At 43.2% G+C, this 17,939-nt stretch overlaps 1 protein-coding gene across 2 annotated transcripts in view; it reads right to left on the bottom strand.

Annotated features, from left to right (window-relative positions):
* Nucleotides 1–2,779: 2,779 nt before the first annotated feature.
* SLC2A10 (solute carrier family 2 member 10) overlaps nucleotides 2,780–17,939 on the bottom strand; it is a 34,779-nt gene continuing 19,619 nt past the window's right edge. For both annotated transcript variants that reach the window (XM_088472144.1, XM_088472143.1), the window contains 3 exons: nucleotides 14,071–14,193; nucleotides 11,800–11,935; nucleotides 2,780–3,496 (listed from right to left, as the gene is read on the bottom strand). In XM_088472144.1, the coding sequence (XP_088328270.1) occupies nucleotides 3,373–3,496; nucleotides 11,800–11,935; nucleotides 14,071–14,193 (383 nt within the window). In that variant the 3' untranslated portion in view covers nucleotides 2,780–3,372. The remainder of the gene's footprint in view (nucleotides 3,497–11,799; nucleotides 11,936–14,070; nucleotides 14,194–17,939) is intronic.

Below are 17,939 nucleotides of genomic sequence, written 5' to 3'. Positions count from 1 at the left end.
TTCCATAGAGGGGTCATGTGAAACTTGGTTTGAAATTTGAATTAGGGAGAAAGTTCTATTGTAATAGTCCCATATGGATAGGGAGAAGCGAAGAGTCAGAGGGATACTGGAGTAGGGCGGTCTGTGTTTATGTTCCATCCAAAAAAGAGAGTAGGGGGAAAGATAGTTAAGTAATTGAGCTTCCAAGTCTATCCACCCTCTAGTGCGTGCGTCAGCATGTGCAAGGACAGCTTGGGTTAGATGTCCTTGCACTAGATAGGCTAAATAATATTTGTGGAAGTTGGGTAGGCCCAAGCCTCCCTCCCTAACATGCTGGTAAAGAATACAAAATCTAACTCTGGGCTTGCGACCCGCTCATACAAATCTGGAGACGAGCCGCTGGAGAGCAGCTAGGAAAATGGAGGGAACTCTGACTGGGAGTGTTTGAAAGAGGTACAAAATCTCGGAAGCACGTTCATTTTAATAGCGTTGCATTCATATACTTTAAGCCTCCGTGTGCCATTCCTTACTGGATGGATATGTGATTATTTTGTGAAATGAGAACCGGAGTCAATTGTCTATGTATGAGGACTGCCGACAGATCTGGGTGTTCTATATTATAGAGGCCATTCTGGTGTAGAAATATTGTACCTACAACAAGTCTAGATTCAGACATTTCTGCTGCCACACACACAGTACTGTGTCTTTGGTGCCATCTAGTGCCCATTTTATAGACAATCCTGTGCAAACAATTTTCATGTAAAAAAAAAAATATTGGTGTTTCCTAAAATATATAATGGTTAGTGGTATTGAACTAAGGAATAATATTCAGAACAATTACGCAGTATACACACAAATGTTGAAACATGATTCATGTTAAAAAGGGTAGATGAAACCTTTTTAATAAAGTATGCTCCCAAAGTACAATAGTACTATGGGTCTGATTCAGTACGAATCGCAATTGCGATCGCAGCTGCTTAAGCGCAAGCAATGAATCTGCAAAAATATGCTAATGCCTGCCACAGCTCAGCCAGCACAGGGATGCGCACTACTGCTTTCTCACATACGCAATACCTTGCTGTCCTAGGTATACATCAAAGTACATCGACCCCTCATGCAAAATTACAGCAGGTCTGACCCGTTGCAGAAATTGCAGGTCTCTCATTCACAACTATAAGGATCTGTAGGTGAGTCAGAGCATACTTATCTCAGTTGCCTCTCCGCCTTTGGTTAAACTGGTGTAACTAGGTGGCATCTGGGCATTCGGAAGTAAGCTGTGTAGAGTGAGTGCATGTTGCGGCCTGTGGAAGGAATTGTGAGCTCAAATTTTTCTTTCCGCATACACAGTGATGCATCTTATTTCAGACGAATATCATGTTCAAGGATAGTGCTGGGGCACATGAGTACTGATCATGATGATGGCTACTTTCACAAGTGGACAGATGGGTTTGTGAGGTCATAGAGATGGGGCAAACTCTGAATCTGGGCAAAGATAAACATGCATTTCTATGCACACAATGAGCATCTGCAGCTGACGTGTGTATCCCCCTTGGTACTGCTGTGGGACAGATGACAGTGACAGAATTAATAAGTAAAAAAATAAAAACAGTGCCTGGCTCTGCGGGGATCACTGGGTTGCACAGAAACCAGACCTTAAGAGGCATTTAGTGCTACTGCAAGCCACAGCTCATGCTGAGAGTGGGAGAATGTGCTGCTGAATAAATATTGGTGCTTACAAACCACGGAGGAGTCAGTCTGATGGAGTGGCTACAAAGAGGTGGTGCAGATAAAAGCAGAGTTGACAGATGGTACAGTACCACTAGGTTCTGGACAGAGTTAATAGTGCCACAAACTTGGGGTATGGGGTAGTTATGGCACCAGGCAGGTTACTATTGTTATGTGCATACCATATATGGTGAATGTGTGTATTGGAAGATTTCTTTACAGCTCTAATAGGCTGGCATATTAGAAGAGGTAGTGGGTCTTTAGGTACTGTGTGTGAAAAGTGGTATGATCATACCACTGATATCAATATACACAGTCAGGTGCATAAATATTGGGACATTGACAGAATTTTCATATTTTGGCCTATATTCACCACCACAATGGCTTTGAAATGAAGCAAACAAGATGTGCTTTAACTGCAGACTTTCAGATTTAATTTGAGGGCAATTACATCCAAATCAGGTGAACGGTGTAGGAATTACAACGGTTTCTATATGTGGCTCCCACTTTTTAAGGGGCCAAAAGTAATGGGACTATCAACTCAAAAGCTATTTCATGGACAGGTGTGGGCTATTCCCTCATTATTTCATTATCAATTAAGCAGGTAAAAGGTCTGAAGTTGATTCTAGGTGTGACATTTGCATTTGGAATCAGTTGCTGTCGACTCTCAATATGAGATCCAAAGAGCTGTCACTACCAGTGAAACAAGCCATCATTAGGCTGAAAAATCAAAACAAACCCATCAGAGAGATAGCAAAAACATTAGGTGTGGCCAAATCAACTGTTTGGAACATTCTTAAAAAGAAAGAATATTTGAGCTCACTCTCCACTTTGTACTGTAAACACTCCCCATCCTTCTCCCCCTCCTACACACAGGGCAAGCTAATAGTTGTGACCAAGGGTGTATGTGACTGGTATTCATCCTTTAAGATTTTGAAGAACAGATAATTGCTAAAACTAGAGCTAACAGAAAAGTGATACAAGATACATGTGGGATGGCGGTTTTAAAATGCAAATTATGTTCCTCCAGTCCGAATTAGTAACCAAGTTATATTTGTTACAAAAACTCCTCATGTAGTCGTCAGAAAACATTTTTATTTTATTTAGCAAAGTCAAAAATATAAAAATATATTTAACCCAACAGATTTTCCTCACAGATGTATTAAAAATAAAACCAGTTTCACATCATTTCAGATTACATATGGAGACCTCCTTTTGGTCTAGTGATTTACACAAACTGATCCCTCCATCTTCTGATGAGGAGGTAAGCAGAGCATGTGGCTGTGTGAAGACTATGCGGAGTCCGAGTTACTGATTCTCTTTTTGGCCGAGAAGGGTGCGTCAGACAAGGTAGTGTAGCCATGGTCACAATTATGTGCCCACGTCCCCTCCAGCAGCAAAACAGCACCATGCGGGCCTGATAACAATGGGTCATTGCCATGCTGTCCGATTGGACATGCCCCCAGAAAAGTACTGGGCACAGCACTTTTCTTGGCAGCCCTGCCTGTAGCACAACTAGCACAACCTTTTTGGAACAAAAAATAAATAACCAAAATTAAATCTATACATGTAGGAAAAGTGTTGGGGTAGACTGAAGGCAGAAAAAAATTCATATGCATTGTCCTTTGTCATTATGGGGGAGATGTATCAAAACCTTCTAAAACATTGTCAGGAGTCACTCGACAAGCTGGAGTCTGAGGTTGTTGGTTGCCCCATTCTTTGGTATTCAGGATCCGATACTTGTTTTATTCCAAACCTCCCAAATAACCGGCTCCCGTTGATGAATCTGAAACTAACAAATTAAATCTTTAATGAATTACATTCAAAATCATCACATGGAATATGCCATTACATGATCACAATTATAAAAAAAATGTATATGCTTCAAACAGAAGAAAAATGTTGGCTAGTGTCTGCAAAATAAAAACTATAGTACATTTGCTGTATGCAGAAAGAAAAATGTAGAACTGAGCACTCACTATAGGAGTTGGGATATTTCTGTAAAAAATGATATGGGGTTAAGTAGCTTTCAAATTATGTTCTGCATAATCTTCTTTTAGCTGGCCTCAAGTGCTGATTTGGTTAGATAACCTGGTCATTTCTTTATCAAGTTGGCTGAAAAATGCACGTTTGGTGCTGTCCTAGCTAACGAAATTCAGAACCAGTTGCATAGGAATTGAACTAACAGGATGGTAAAACAGATCCAGGGGTGCCATGTGGTGAGAAGCCATGTATAAAATACCCTGGCCTCTCTGAGGGATTGGGAGTGCAAGGATGACACAACAATGCCCCCAAGATGGTACAGCAACGCCCCCTTGGTGCAGTTCTGAATAGTGCCCTGACAGAATTACACCCCAACACATGTTCATACCTTCCTAGTGTTGGAAGTAGTATGCTCCTATGCTGCCTCCTATCCAGTACCCAGCGAGGTAAGCTGGTTTGGAGGACACTAGGTCCAACCTCTGACATACGCTAATACACATGCGTGGCATCTCCACACATCTTTGTCCGTGGCATTCCATGAGATGGACCCAGGAGATTCACCAGCCACAGAGCCATACAGAGCCCATACTTGACACTGCAAGTACACTGTATCACCACGGCTATAGTGGAGAGCAATAGTGCTACCATCCCCAGGTGTATTTTTGCTATCACACCCGGCACACTGCAACTCCCAGCAACACTTTAAGGGGCCCATTTATCAACAAGTTTTATCGTACCAAACAAGTGATAAAACTTGTTGCGTGTGATAAATGGTGCTCCAGCCAATCAGCTCCCAAATGTCATTTTTGGCTGGAGTACCATTATCATATGCAACAAGTTTTATCACTCATTGTGAAAGCTAAAACTCATTGATAATTGAGGTAGTTAGCTCCAGACTGCTATATCTGTATACCGCTGTTACACCTGTGACATCCATGTGTCTTATGCTACTTGTTGTTCTACCGGATTCAATAACTCTAAGGGGTTGTACTCAGAAATGCAGACCGCCAGAATCCAGACACTGAAAACCCGGGCATGGGACTAAAGATAAGCGTCTAAATATTGACGCCAATCATTAGCCCCACGTCAAAATCCTGACGCCCGGCATACTGAACGTAGATTAGCTGGGCATCATGACATGGCAGCCGCGCGGGGGGGAGGGTTTTGGTTTAGGCACCCCTGGGGGGACTTAGGGTTTGGCACCCCCCTGGGAGGGTTAGGCTTAGGCTAGAGCAGTGTTGGCTAACCTTGACACTCCAGCTGTTATGGAACTACATAACCCAGCATGCACTGCTACAGTTTTGCTATTAGGGCATGCTAAAACTGTGGCAGGGCATGCTGGGATATACAGTTCCACAACAGCTGGAGTGTCAAGGTTAGCCAACACTGGGCTAGAAGAATTGGGGGGGGGGGGTTAGAGTTAGGCATCACCGGGGAGAGGTTAGGGTTAGGAACCCTGCGGAGGGGTTAGGTTTAGGCACCACCCCCCGAGTTTAAGGGTTAGGCACCCCCAAGGGAGGGTTAAAGATGCTTACCAGCCGGCATCGGTGTTATGATGTCTCTGGCTTACAGGGGCTTTTAAGCCATCGGTATTTCATACCCAACCCAAATCTAAGAACTGGTTAAGCTGTACCACATGTTAACAGATTGCCACCAGCACCAACTATCTCGTTACATATTCAACACTACATGTACCTTGACAAAGTATATTGTATCCTGGTATAGAAATCTGTCTGGAGGCCTACTGTACCCAGCATGTCAGCTCGCACTTCACACTCCCCTGACAGGTCATAGGCTTAGGGCTCAGCTCTACAGCATTTTATTACAGCATGTTAATTTTATACTCTGCCAATAGGTTATGGGGCCGGTGTGTTGTCACAGATTACTGTGCTAATACCCAATACCAATGTCCTGGCAGCTCTGATAATATCAGTTGTAATTGATTTTGACATCCCAGAAAATGGAGAGGCAGGGCTCCATATTGTAACATGGCATTGTGCCATAGCAGCTGGATTTGTGCAATTTAACCACTGTTGTATTGGGTGTACAAGTCCGACTGTTTATTGATCTGAGCAAGTGACAGGATTGCACTGTTTGTGTGGTCAACTAAAGTTAGTGATACCTGTTAAGGCTGTATATTCAAAAAGAATTACAAGTAATAAGTGTTGGTTATAATAAGTTTGATGCATTTTTCATTTCTACAAATGATCACTTATGGTATGCTGGCATGTAAATAAATGTTAAAAATAACACTGCAAACTGTTTAAAGCTGCATTACCATCTAAAATCAACAAATTTACTTACCCGCTCCTTCCACTCCCCCCCCCCCCCCCCTCCGCAATCCCAGGGGCGCAGCCATTTGGCTCATCTCGCTGTGCCAAGCTATAACTGGGAATGTGTGATGCTGAAGAAGTGGGGGGGGGGGGGAACAATCACAAGTCTTAACCACTGAGATGTAGTTTCTGATTGGTCCTGGAGCTCTGCGGAAAATAGCTCAGCCCCTGTGGACTCCAAGGGAGTGAGGGGTCAGGCAAGTAAAATTGAGCAATTAAATGGTAATACAGCTTAAAGAATTAATACAAGTTTGTGTTTACAATTGTGCCTATAATAGATTTATTGATTAGCAAATCGGTCTACATCATATATACTGCAGGATCACCATCATGACCATTGGGCAGGAATCAGCCATCTGATTAACCCTAAGGCTACTCAGTATGGCCACCACATCTCATTTGCCAAGGCCAGTAAATCTGCGTCGGCACTCGCACAAAATGGCATGCCCCCTCCGTTTTGTGGAACGGTCCTAATCTCCTTCCCCGAATGGTCGCAGGATGTCAGACTGCGGCTTCATCCACATTGCGTCCGGAGATGCAGCAGTATCGTATCACATGCGCACTGCTGCTCCGATGCAGTTAAAAAAAAAAAAAAAAACAACAACATTGGATACTTGCAACCATATCAGCCAAGCGTACATCTCTGAATCAGCCCCTTCCTGCAATTTGACTTTGAGTAGACCCCTCACCACTTAGTCCATATACTGTAAATGCAGTGAAAAAATAGGTTTTATAAATGGCCCCAAAAAACATCAGTACATCAACATCAGTCACAAAAAATAAAAAGTATCATTCTGCGATATCGGCAGTATACAGCAGGTGGCCCAACGGCCGTTTTGATGCTCTCAAGCAGCTTCATTATGCCTGGCATCAGAATACTCAGCATGCCAAGCCTTAAATATCAATACAAGTGTAAACAATTGACCTGAGCACCATTCAATGTCTCCACACTCACCAGCAAACAATGTGACATTAAGTCGGCTCCAGGAGTGCCTATCAGCAGCGTGTGTGTCAATGTCCATGGCAAATCATAAATATCAGAAGTGCCAATGCATTCAAACTGTGTTTTTACATTCTACCTGGCTATGTATGCGGGTATATCGGATGTGGAGTGCAACTTAAATACATCTCATTCACCTGAGGGCCTGAATCAGAGATGTACTCAAACCCAATGGTATACATACATCTTTGATGGTGCGAGATCTGCGCAAATGCCACCCTGTGCATGTACAGGTCTTGTTCTGCGAGATCGCACGCAGTGCTCCCAAGCCGCAGTATGATTGAGGTTTGGGGGGGTATGGACAGGGCGCTCTCGAAAACAGGGGCTTGTCGGCCCGGTCATTGACTTAGTCTCACTGACCCCAGCAGCGTTAAAACACCGGCCATCCTGAGTAACCAGAGAGCTACTGAGATGGACGATGGTCACGCAGATGATCAGATACTCCATCTTCGGATGCAGCAGAGGATCAGAGATGCCGTCAGGAGGAGTCTATTTACATAAAAGGAGTCTATTTACTCCTGCTGCATTAACTGTTTATTGAACAGTCGCAGAGGCTGAATCAGGACCTGAGATACTAAAGTTTTAGCAGCTATAGAGCTGACGGGCAGAGCAGACTGGAATATTGCCATAGGGCTGGTGCAACTTTCAATGGTGCACAGATGTTGTGCCTATAGATGCACTGAGGTGGATATTCACAGATGCTGCATGTAGGAGTCTCAATTTTAAAGAAATCGTTGCAGCATTAGAGTAAGGCGATATGCGCAGCCAAAGACACTGCCACGTCTGCGTGAACATCTGAATCTGGCCCTAAGTGTATAAACATTTTTTCCTAGTGAAATGCCCACGCTCCACTAGATTTAATTTACACAACTTAAAGAAATATGTTTTTTTTTATAGAAGATTATAGCAATATAGATTAGAATTATTTCATATAGGCATCATAACAATTGAAAATGTAAACCACAAAATTGTAGCTGAAAATAACAGGCATTAATGTAATGTCTACAACAGAATGAGACATCACTCACTGGCTCGAGCCAAGGGATATACTGTATGAGGAGGACGGGACTATAACAAATGTAGATTGTACTGTTCGGAATACAAAGGCCAGGTCTGGTCTCTGCAGATGGCTGCATCACTTTGCCAAACCCTGTAAGCTCTTGAGCTCTGCAGTATTTTCCATGGATGAACCGCAGCCAATCAGTTACAGACATTTGTGGTTGGGTCCATAGCTACCATATCTACCCAAAACCCAGAGACCCAGAAACAACGGAAAAAACTATAGTTATGTGAAAGGGATTTAAAACTGTGAAAAGAGAATGAAGTCATCATAATCACACACACACAAAAAAAAAAAAAAAAACAGAAATCCCAATGCATCTATTCATGCAGTAATCAGATGGGCCTCCACAAGGTTTCGTTAAGTGCGGTTGTTCTCTATATGTCCCAGAGATGAGGTTGAAACGAAACAAAGAACTAAATCATTAGAGAATAAACAACTCTGCAGATCTGACAAATTGAATTGTTCAGCTAGCTGGAGTATAGTGATAATCAGATACAGATTACACAGTTACTGCCTTTATGCCACCACTACATGGGAGTACTTAATTCCTGAAGGGGTCAAAGGGCTGAAATAAAAACTGCATTAACCTTATGGCGTAAAAATACGTAACCAATAGTATACTGTAGCAAAATGTGGCAGGGTTATTGAGAACATCAAGAGATTTGTAACAGTTTTGTAAAGTCTTTTCAGGAAATACTTATTGTCCATCACACTATAATTATTAGTCATTATTAGTCATGCAATAAGTGGGAGAAGCTCATACATGCTGTTATTATCAGAAGTGGAATAGGTTAGGAGAGAATGTACAGACTGTTCTTTATACGAAATGCGGAGGGAGGAGATTGGGACTGGGAGACATGAAGCTATATTATATATATTAAATATATATATATATATATATATATATATATATATATACATACATACATACATACATACATACATACACACATACATATATTTCTGTCTTTCTATACAAATCCACAGTTTACAAGCCAAGATCGTGAAATTTTACATACGAGCATATTAAAAAACACGGCAGAGGCAACTAAAAAAATTTGAAATTGAATTTACTGTTAATTTTTAAATAATTAAAATCTGCAATTTTTGCATAGCATTCGTCCTCTACAGGTCAGGTACGGAATTACATAAGGATTTAGGGCCTGATTCAGAGCCGCTCATAAGCGGGCGCTCGTTCGATCCGAGCGATGTTTGCCCAACTGCGCATGCGTACGGATCATTATACGCATGCACGAACCAGTCAGTGCGGTCGAAATTCATGTGCTCGCAAAATAGCGAATGCCTGATAATTTGAGTGACAGAAAGAGGCGTATGTGGGTGGTAACAGGGGAAGGTGCTTCAAAACGGGGAGTGGAGATCCGATCGCAGGCGTGCTTAAAGGTCAAAACAGTCGATTTATGGGTGTGCATAATTAAAACAGCAGCGTCATTGACCACGTCACTGGGTTATTTTATAGCCAGAACTGCTCGCAAAATTGTGGTAGCAAAAACCAACCACAAGAATAGCGAGCAGCTCATACCCTGGTCGATGTACTCGATTAATCTAATAAATAACGGACATGACGTAGGATGAGAGCGGCCAGGGGGCGTAGTTTCCCAAAAAACGACTGCAAGTTTTGTTCGCTCGGTCAGACCTAGAGGCGGGAACAGACCGCAAAGAGCGAACGGTTCATTTGAATAGCCACCCCTATTTTCTGGACGAGCGAGCGCTAATTGCGTCCGGCTCTGAATCAGGCCCTGAGCCCAAGCCAAGATCTCTCATGGTTCTACACCTTAAACACCAAAGAAGAATAAAAGCATTGTCCTGTTTGGTTTATTGTTAGATGCAGATTTGGACACCATTCTTCTTGGGCCATCTGCAAGGTCAAAATATTAAAATATTTTATCTTTCTTTCATTTCATTATTTGATTTTATAGCATGCATTTTGCTACATACTAAGGAATTATGGAATTTTATTCTGTAGCATATAATCTAAGTCTCTGGACATCATTTACTATGGCTCTCGCATGGAGTTTACAGTACCTTTTAAATGCTGTATGAATTTATTAGGGATGAGCGAGTTTGGTTCTCAGCGAACCGAACCCACCCGAAATTCGGGGATCCGGGGCGATCAGAGCCAAGCTCGGATCTCCCTGCCTGCCCGGATCCCTCACCGTCGGGTCGCGAGGTTTTGTATTGACCGTGCTTAACGCCGATTGGCTGAGAGAGCCGTCTGTCACGGCTCTCAGCCAATCAGCGTTAAGCCAATTTAAAATGCACACAGGAAGCAAAAGATGGCACCCCCTAACCCCCGCTGCCGGCACCCCTGCAATGCTGCTCCACATAATCAGGACACCCTTAGCGACCCACACACTGCCGGAACTCCCACACTGAGGTCACCAGCACCCCTGCATTGCCGACACTGTCAGCACACATGCACTGAGGACACCGCTGGCACCCCCCGCTCTGCCGACACCCTGCATTGAGAACACCCTTGCACTGCCAACACAGTCAACAAACCTGCACTGAGGAAACACTATTGCTATTAAGCCAGGCTTATTATGAGTCTGAACATGCTAAAACTTGATATATGCATCCATGAGGAGAGATCCATCGGATTTACAGTCAGACCCATAAAGATGGCAACTATATTGGGATGCAAAAACGCAGCTCTGCAGCACAAATTTTTATTTATACTTGCTCATGCATCAGCTTACACACTAGATGGTGTCAACAATGGCGACCAAACTTTTTGGCTACCTCCTTGGTTGCTGGACCGCACAGAGGGCCTGATTCAGATCCGCTCGCAAGCACTGAGCGCTCGCAAGCAGGTCGATGTTGGCCCAGTGCGCATGCGCACGAGGGAGCCGGCTCCGCCGTGCACATGCGCGAGACCCGGAAAGCGACGGCCAAGCCGTTGCTATGGGTCTCGCTACAAAGGAGGCGTGCTGCCGATGGTGAGTGACAGCACGCCCCCTTTGGTGGGCGTGCCGGGGGCGTGGCTGGCCAGACAAAGGCGTTCCCATGGGAATGCCTACTGTCTGGGGCCGACCCCACTGACATCACAAGTGATGTCAGTGTGAGTGCTCTCGGCTCCGATAGAGCCGAAAGCACTCCAGGGCTTGCGACAGATGAGACCCTACCACAAGGGTCTCGTCGCAAGCCCGATGGTCGCGATGGTCTTGTCCATCGCGACCATCTTTTTGGCCGCTCGCTATAGCTGTGGCCCACAGCTATGCGAGCGGCCAGGAGGCCACTCTAAAATTGGGAAAGACCGCCCTGATTCAGAGCGAGCGCTCTGTCAGAGCGTCCGGCTCTGAATCAGGGCCAGAGGCTGCTTCCGGTTCATTCCTTTGTCAGCCCCTGAAGGGTAAAACAGATTGGATGAATCTTATACACCGTGGAGACCCTGAATGCCGGAAACAGCTGTACAAGGAACTGGAAATAGTTGCTGTGCATTTCATAGTGCGATCCAGCAACCAGGAAGTACACAGTCATTCTGGTATCAGAGCAACAGAAGCTCTTGGCCGTGTTTACACTGTACATCCGACAAATTTTGAATGCTTCTATCTCCGAAGTTCGATATCTATTTATATATATATTTATACACACACACACACACCTTGTTCTGGTAAAGGTAGCTATGAACAAACAACTCTCGAAGACTGAGACCAAGAGTATTTGTTATCTAATAACTAGATATAGATAGTATATACCTTTTATCTGAGAATTGTTCATTGATTTCTTCCAGTGTTTGTCCTTTTGTTTCCGGAATTAAGTAGTAAATAAATACAGTAGCCATGACTCCCATCAGACCATACAGGAAGAAGGTCCAGGACAGACCTATGGATTCTGTAGATAAGATTACACCGTGTGCATGATTCAATCATGTTAGGTTGTACAGCAGTAATTATTGCGCAGTTCTGTGTCTATCATAAATCATCAAATGTTTCCTATATTTCTGTTGTATTCAGGAACTACTTGTGTTTTTGTGGTATTTCACCAGATCTGAAGGGCAGCAGTTTGGTAAGGCCATTGCAGATGTCACATAGGGGCCTATTCATCAACACTAAAATAACACTTTTAGGACATTTTCCTTAATAAATACTAAAATAACGGTAATTAACACAGGAGATATCACTGATATCTCCTGGTTAAGTTCGCCTGCATTCATTTCCACACTCCCCATACATTAGTATGGGGATGTAGAAATTAGGCTATTCATCAAATTCCGAAAATTATGTATTTTCGAAATTTGATGGTGTTACTATCTGCCACTCAGGTGGCGTTTAGCAGGTTACACTAACCTGCTTCCAGCTAGGCTCGTTCCATCACTCCTTGGTTCCTCCTCCGGCTGCTGCTCTGACTGTGTTCTCCCGGCAGAACACAGCAAAGTTAAAAAAAATAAAAATAAGGTTTTTTAAAAAATAAATAAATGAAAAAAAAATCTTCAGCAAGCCGGGCGGGAGGTTGGGGTTTGCGGCTGCAGTCTGCCGGGGTCCAGGCGACCACGCAGGTGGGGGAGGGGCAGATGGACACAGACTTACAGCAGCTGTAATCAGTGCTGCACATGCGCCGCTTTTGTGAATGTAATGGCGCATGCGCAGCACTGATTACAGCTGCGGTAAGTTAGAGCAGGCAGGGAAAAGTATCAAACTTCTGAAAAGCTGTCATCACAAAAATGACAGCTTTTCCTATAGATACTTATGGGGAGAAGGATGAATTCCTCCGGTAATTAGGTAGAACTCCATGCAAGTTCTAAACCTAATTACCTCCATCGATATTTTAGTGTTGATGAATAGGCCCCTTAATCTGTTTGCATTGTATTGTGGAACTATATCTGCTGTCTCCATACATTCGTTATGTTTGGCAAGCACAGGGCTTGTGCACTAGAATAATAGTGTGCAATAACTAGACAAGCTAAATCTAAAAAAATATAGTTTTTATATACTGTAGATCTATTTCAAACACCTAAAAGCCTACATATGTGTTATGCATAGTTATTCGCCTTTTATGCACTATTAACAAATGCCACAAAGTAAGTATATAAATTCAATTTTGATTAAAAAAAATTAAAAAAACACTAAAAGCAGGTAATTAAGTTGGTCTAAGTATCAACTAGTTATTCAGCAGCTGAAATGGGCTAAACTTTTACTCCTCAAAACTATTTACATCAATCTTTTGAATTCTGTGGCAATGAATGAATGACAAAGGGTAAGGGGGGGAGTGTATGTTGGGAAGAGGATGTGAACCTTTTTTCTAAGAAAGGGAAGATAATTCAAATCAAAGGGAATCCATATTAAGGCTTGGAGCCTCTCACAAAACCTAAAACTAATAGAGGTAGGGTTAGGGGGGCTGTCTGCTGTGCCACCCATGGCAAGTGGCACCCCTAGGCACGTGCCTCATGTGCCAAATGGGAAATCTGCCACTGCCTGTGGCTTGGGTTATGAATTTAGGGATGATTAACAGACCTTATAAATTTTGAAGAGATTACCGTCAGGCTCACCGACAACGACATTTGCTTATGTTAAACCCTAGAAATGGTAACATGTATTCACCAATTTATTATTCTTGCCTGAATACTTTTACCCCAAACCTTGAGTAAGTAGTCTTCAGCATTTATATTACTACTCTTGTTGGGACCCTGTTCCAAGCATGCACTAGCACAGACTCCAATATCAAACACACAAGATAAGGACTTGCAGTCCCCAATTCCTGTACACCAATCACGTTTAAGATGTTTTAAGAGAGACGCCATGTAAATAAAGCTGTTATGGGAAACAAGTCAGTACAGTGCTGTATTAATAAAGGACACTGCCCAGCATATCGTCAATTAACACACCCTGAATTAGTAACTGAAAATGACAATGTAGATAAAATTAACACAAAACATTTCTATAAATAATGTGCCCTATGCATATTTCTAGGTGGTCTGTATCACCCTGCTTCTGTGTGTAGGAATATGAAAGTCAAGCAGTGCATCTTACCAATGACATCCAAGAATGACAGTGTGATCAGCAGGTTTGTTCCCCAGTTTAAGCAGTTACAGAAAGCAAACGCTCGACCTCGAATTTCAGTGGGATATATTTCACTGAGGACCAGCCAGGTCACTGAAGGAAAGAGAGAAACAACGTCCAAGTTTAGATTTATTAGCAGACCGGGTGAGACTTTTCAACTGCAAGGGCCTGTGTGATATCCATTGTGTGGCCTCGCTTAGTCACTGGAAGGGCTGTGGCTATCGGTACTTTAGGCTTGTCCATCAAAGGTGTTAGCCAAACGTTTAATGATTTTCTGAAAACCATTGATGGTAAAAGCACAAGACCAGACATACACAGATGGACCATGGCCATGCATGGATATAGTAGTGAGTAAGCAACTTCTTTGCTTTCCATGGTAAAATCGCTATCACCATCGATGGACAACTCTACTCCCATTGTACCTCCGCCTCCTCACCCCATGACTCCCTTTTCCCTTTCCCCTGCATTTTCCATGTTATTCATAATAGAGGAGTGTGATGTTTTTTTCCCCACATCTCTGTATAGTCTTTCCTTTCGTCGCATTGCTGTAGCTTCTCTTTCTCCTCCTCCACCACTCTTTGGTTCTCTCCATCCCCTCCCTCGGCTCTCTCCCCACTTCTCCAGCTCCACTCACTTTCCATCTAATGGATATATGATAGAAGTTGGGAAAAATAAGCAAGAACCAAAACAGACGTTAGGGTAGAGTAATGAGAGCCAAAAAGAGGTGGTGGTGGGGGAAAAGAGAGTGAACCAGGGAGAGGTGGAGGGAACAGAACCAAATAGATGGCTGGGGGCGTAAACCAAGGAGGACATAAGGAGGTGATGAGAAAAGTAGAGAGAAACAAAAAGAGGTGGTGGAAGAGGACCAAAGCAAGGCGGGGTAGATAAGATATGGTACTATGGCACTGTAGTAGCAATGGCCGTGACCCCCCTGGGATTAGGAATCACACAGTTGATATTCTGCAGGGCAATGCATATACTGTATTTACATAATATTTAAACCTTCCAGGGATAAGCTGGCAATGGGAATAGGGAAATTGTTTTCACAGATGATGTCCGGCAATGAGTCATGGCACATGCTGCAATAAGTGCAATGTACTGTTCCAGTATATTGTTACTATTGGTCTATCTAAATTTTGAGTAAGAGCATAAGTGACCCCAAAAAGTCCATGTATATCAAACTTATGTACTGTAGGGATCAAGTAAAGCAAATTTGGTCCCAAAAAACAGCCTAAGCTCTTATCTGGGTCTAGCAGAGATAAGGGGCCTCATTCATGAACGAGTTTTATCACTAAAAATGAGTGATAAAACTTGCTGCATACGATAAAGGTGCTCCAGTCAATCAGCTCCCAACTATCGTCTGTTTGAAAATGACATTTGGGAGCTGATTGGCTTCAGTACAATTTATCATACACAGCGAGTTTTATCACTTGTTTTGAGTGATACAACTCGTTGATGAATGAGGCCCATTATGAGAAGGGAGATAAGGCAGAAACTGTTTGCTCAGAAACTTTGTGCCAAAATAACTAGAATTCTGTCTCTTTAGAGCTCAAATGGCTCTATAACCTGCAATCACTAAGAGATGTCTAAACTATTCAGAGAGACTACTATATGTCTCTTTATAACCGCTCCCCTAAGCAGACAGATCCCCAACTAGATGAAACTATTCAGTCCTATTTGCGTTTTTGTCATCTTCCTCAGCTCTCCCAAACACAGGTGAAGGGATGGGTACAGGATGACGGCGCTCGGGATCCCGGTGGTCAGAATCACAATGCCGGCATCCCGACCAGGTTACAATCCTAATAGCTCTAGGTAAGTAACCCTAATCAAACCCCTAACGCTCCCCTCTAGTGCTTAAACCTAAAGTCCACCTCCCTGCACCCTAAACCTAACCCTCCCCCCTTAGTGCCTAACCCTCCCCCTAACCCTGCTACTTACCTTTAGGATCCTGGCATCGGCATTCTGAATGCCGTAATCCCCTCTGTCAGGATTCTGAGAGTATCCCCAGGTGAATTCTCTCAATAAAAAAACATCTCTTCAAAGGAAATAGAATTGGCAATTAAACAGCTTCAGAGATTGGCGGCAAATGGACCTGATGGTTTCACTGCACTCTATTAAAAAAATAAAAAAAATAAATCTAGTGTCCCTGACCCCATGCTCCTTGGGCTATTTAATTCTATTACAAGGCGAAAGACTTGTTGATGCCACCACCAGGGCTAATATAGGTTATCCCTAAGCCTGATCGAGATCCAGTGGGGATGGGGAGCTATATACAGAGCTTAACATGGATCTAAAGCTTTTTGCTAAAATCTTGACTACAAAATTAGGCTCAGTCTTGACATCACTTGTCCACCCTGATCAAGTCAGCTTTATACCAGTTCAGCAAGCTGCAAAGAACACAAGACGACTCATTAACCTTATCCATATAACCAATGCACTGTGCACAACTCTTACAAAGTCTGTTGGTGGCCCTCGATGCGGAAAAAGCCTTAGATCATGTGGCCTGGCATTTATACATCAGATTTTGATGAGCATGGGGCTCAGAGGCGCCTTCTATAAAGGGTCTTGCCACACTTTACCATAACCCTTCCGTTACAGCCCTAGAGAATGGATTCTCTTCAGACCCCTTTGCTATTAAAAATGGAACTCACCAGGGTTCCTCTCTCTTTCTCTCCCCTCGGTTTGTATTGATAATGGAACATCTGGCCTCTCAAATGGGTTTGAATTCAGATATCTCCGATATCTTTTTTGGACCCCGGACCATAGAATTACATCATCCACATAAATGCAATTTTGACTATTACTAGGCCACACCTGTCCCTTCCAAATCATTTTCGAGAAATACAGGCTTACAGACTTCTTTCCAATTACAAAATTAATGTGAAAAAAAATCTGAAAAATATTTAACATCAACACCCCCCCTCCAATACCCATGATAACTTAAAATGCTAATTAAGAGTTCTGCTGGCAACCCCCATAAACTTAAGTAAGGAATATACTAAACTAACCACTACTGCCAACTATACAATACCAATGTTCTCCCCCAACCATTATACCTTTGGCAGACACTCCTGATTGAAATTCCCAATACATCTGCAAAAAAATCATCTTGGACTTTATTTGGGCAGGTAGGAAACCTCGAGTCAAGATACGCATTAGACAATGCTGTCACTGACAGTGGCACAGGTATCCCCAACCTAGTGAATTACTACCTTGCTACCCACCTGGGTCAATGTATCCTGTCGCATGCTCCCCCTATTTATCATTGCTGGGCCATATAAGAAGCAGATGCGCTTTTGCGCTGTTCCCCTTATGGTTTACTATGGACCCAGACTAAGCTTTGCCCTGCCACATTCAAAGCCTTTCTTACAGTCCCATTATTGCTTTCTATCTAGGACTGCTGTACTCATTTTTATCATTTACTTTCTTCTTACCCCTCTCCCGGTCCCATTGTGCAACAACCCAGGTTTTTCCCCCGGGGCTTTACCATAAGCAAATTTATGCATGGACTCAACATAATATACTTTTCAACTTGCTTTAGCCCCATTGCACTCCTTTCCTGACTTTGCAGGACTTACAGATGTGTCCTCACTTGTCTTTGCTGCAGTCACGCCAAACAGCCACTCTTTGTGCGCCTGGTCCCGTGAGACTCTGCTAGCGCTGGGCGTCTTCTATGCAACTTTTTTTTTTTTTTTTTTAAATCCATTTTAGGGCGGTATTCAATTAGCTTCGCGTCCACGATAAAGTTCTGCCTGCATCGCATCTTTTGGACACGGAAACTTATCGTGCACATCCCTGCTATTTACCATATTCAATTCCAAAAGATGCAAAAACAGTGA

The sequence above is a fragment of the Taudactylus pleione genome, unplaced genomic scaffold, assembly GCF_031769625.1.
Source record: "Taudactylus pleione unplaced genomic scaffold, aTauple2 ptg000121l, whole genome shotgun sequence".
In the NCBI taxonomy this organism is placed as follows: Eukaryota; Metazoa; Chordata; class Amphibia; order Anura; family Myobatrachidae; genus Taudactylus; species Taudactylus pleione.
This window is presented reverse-complemented; position numbering and strand designations above follow the sequence as displayed.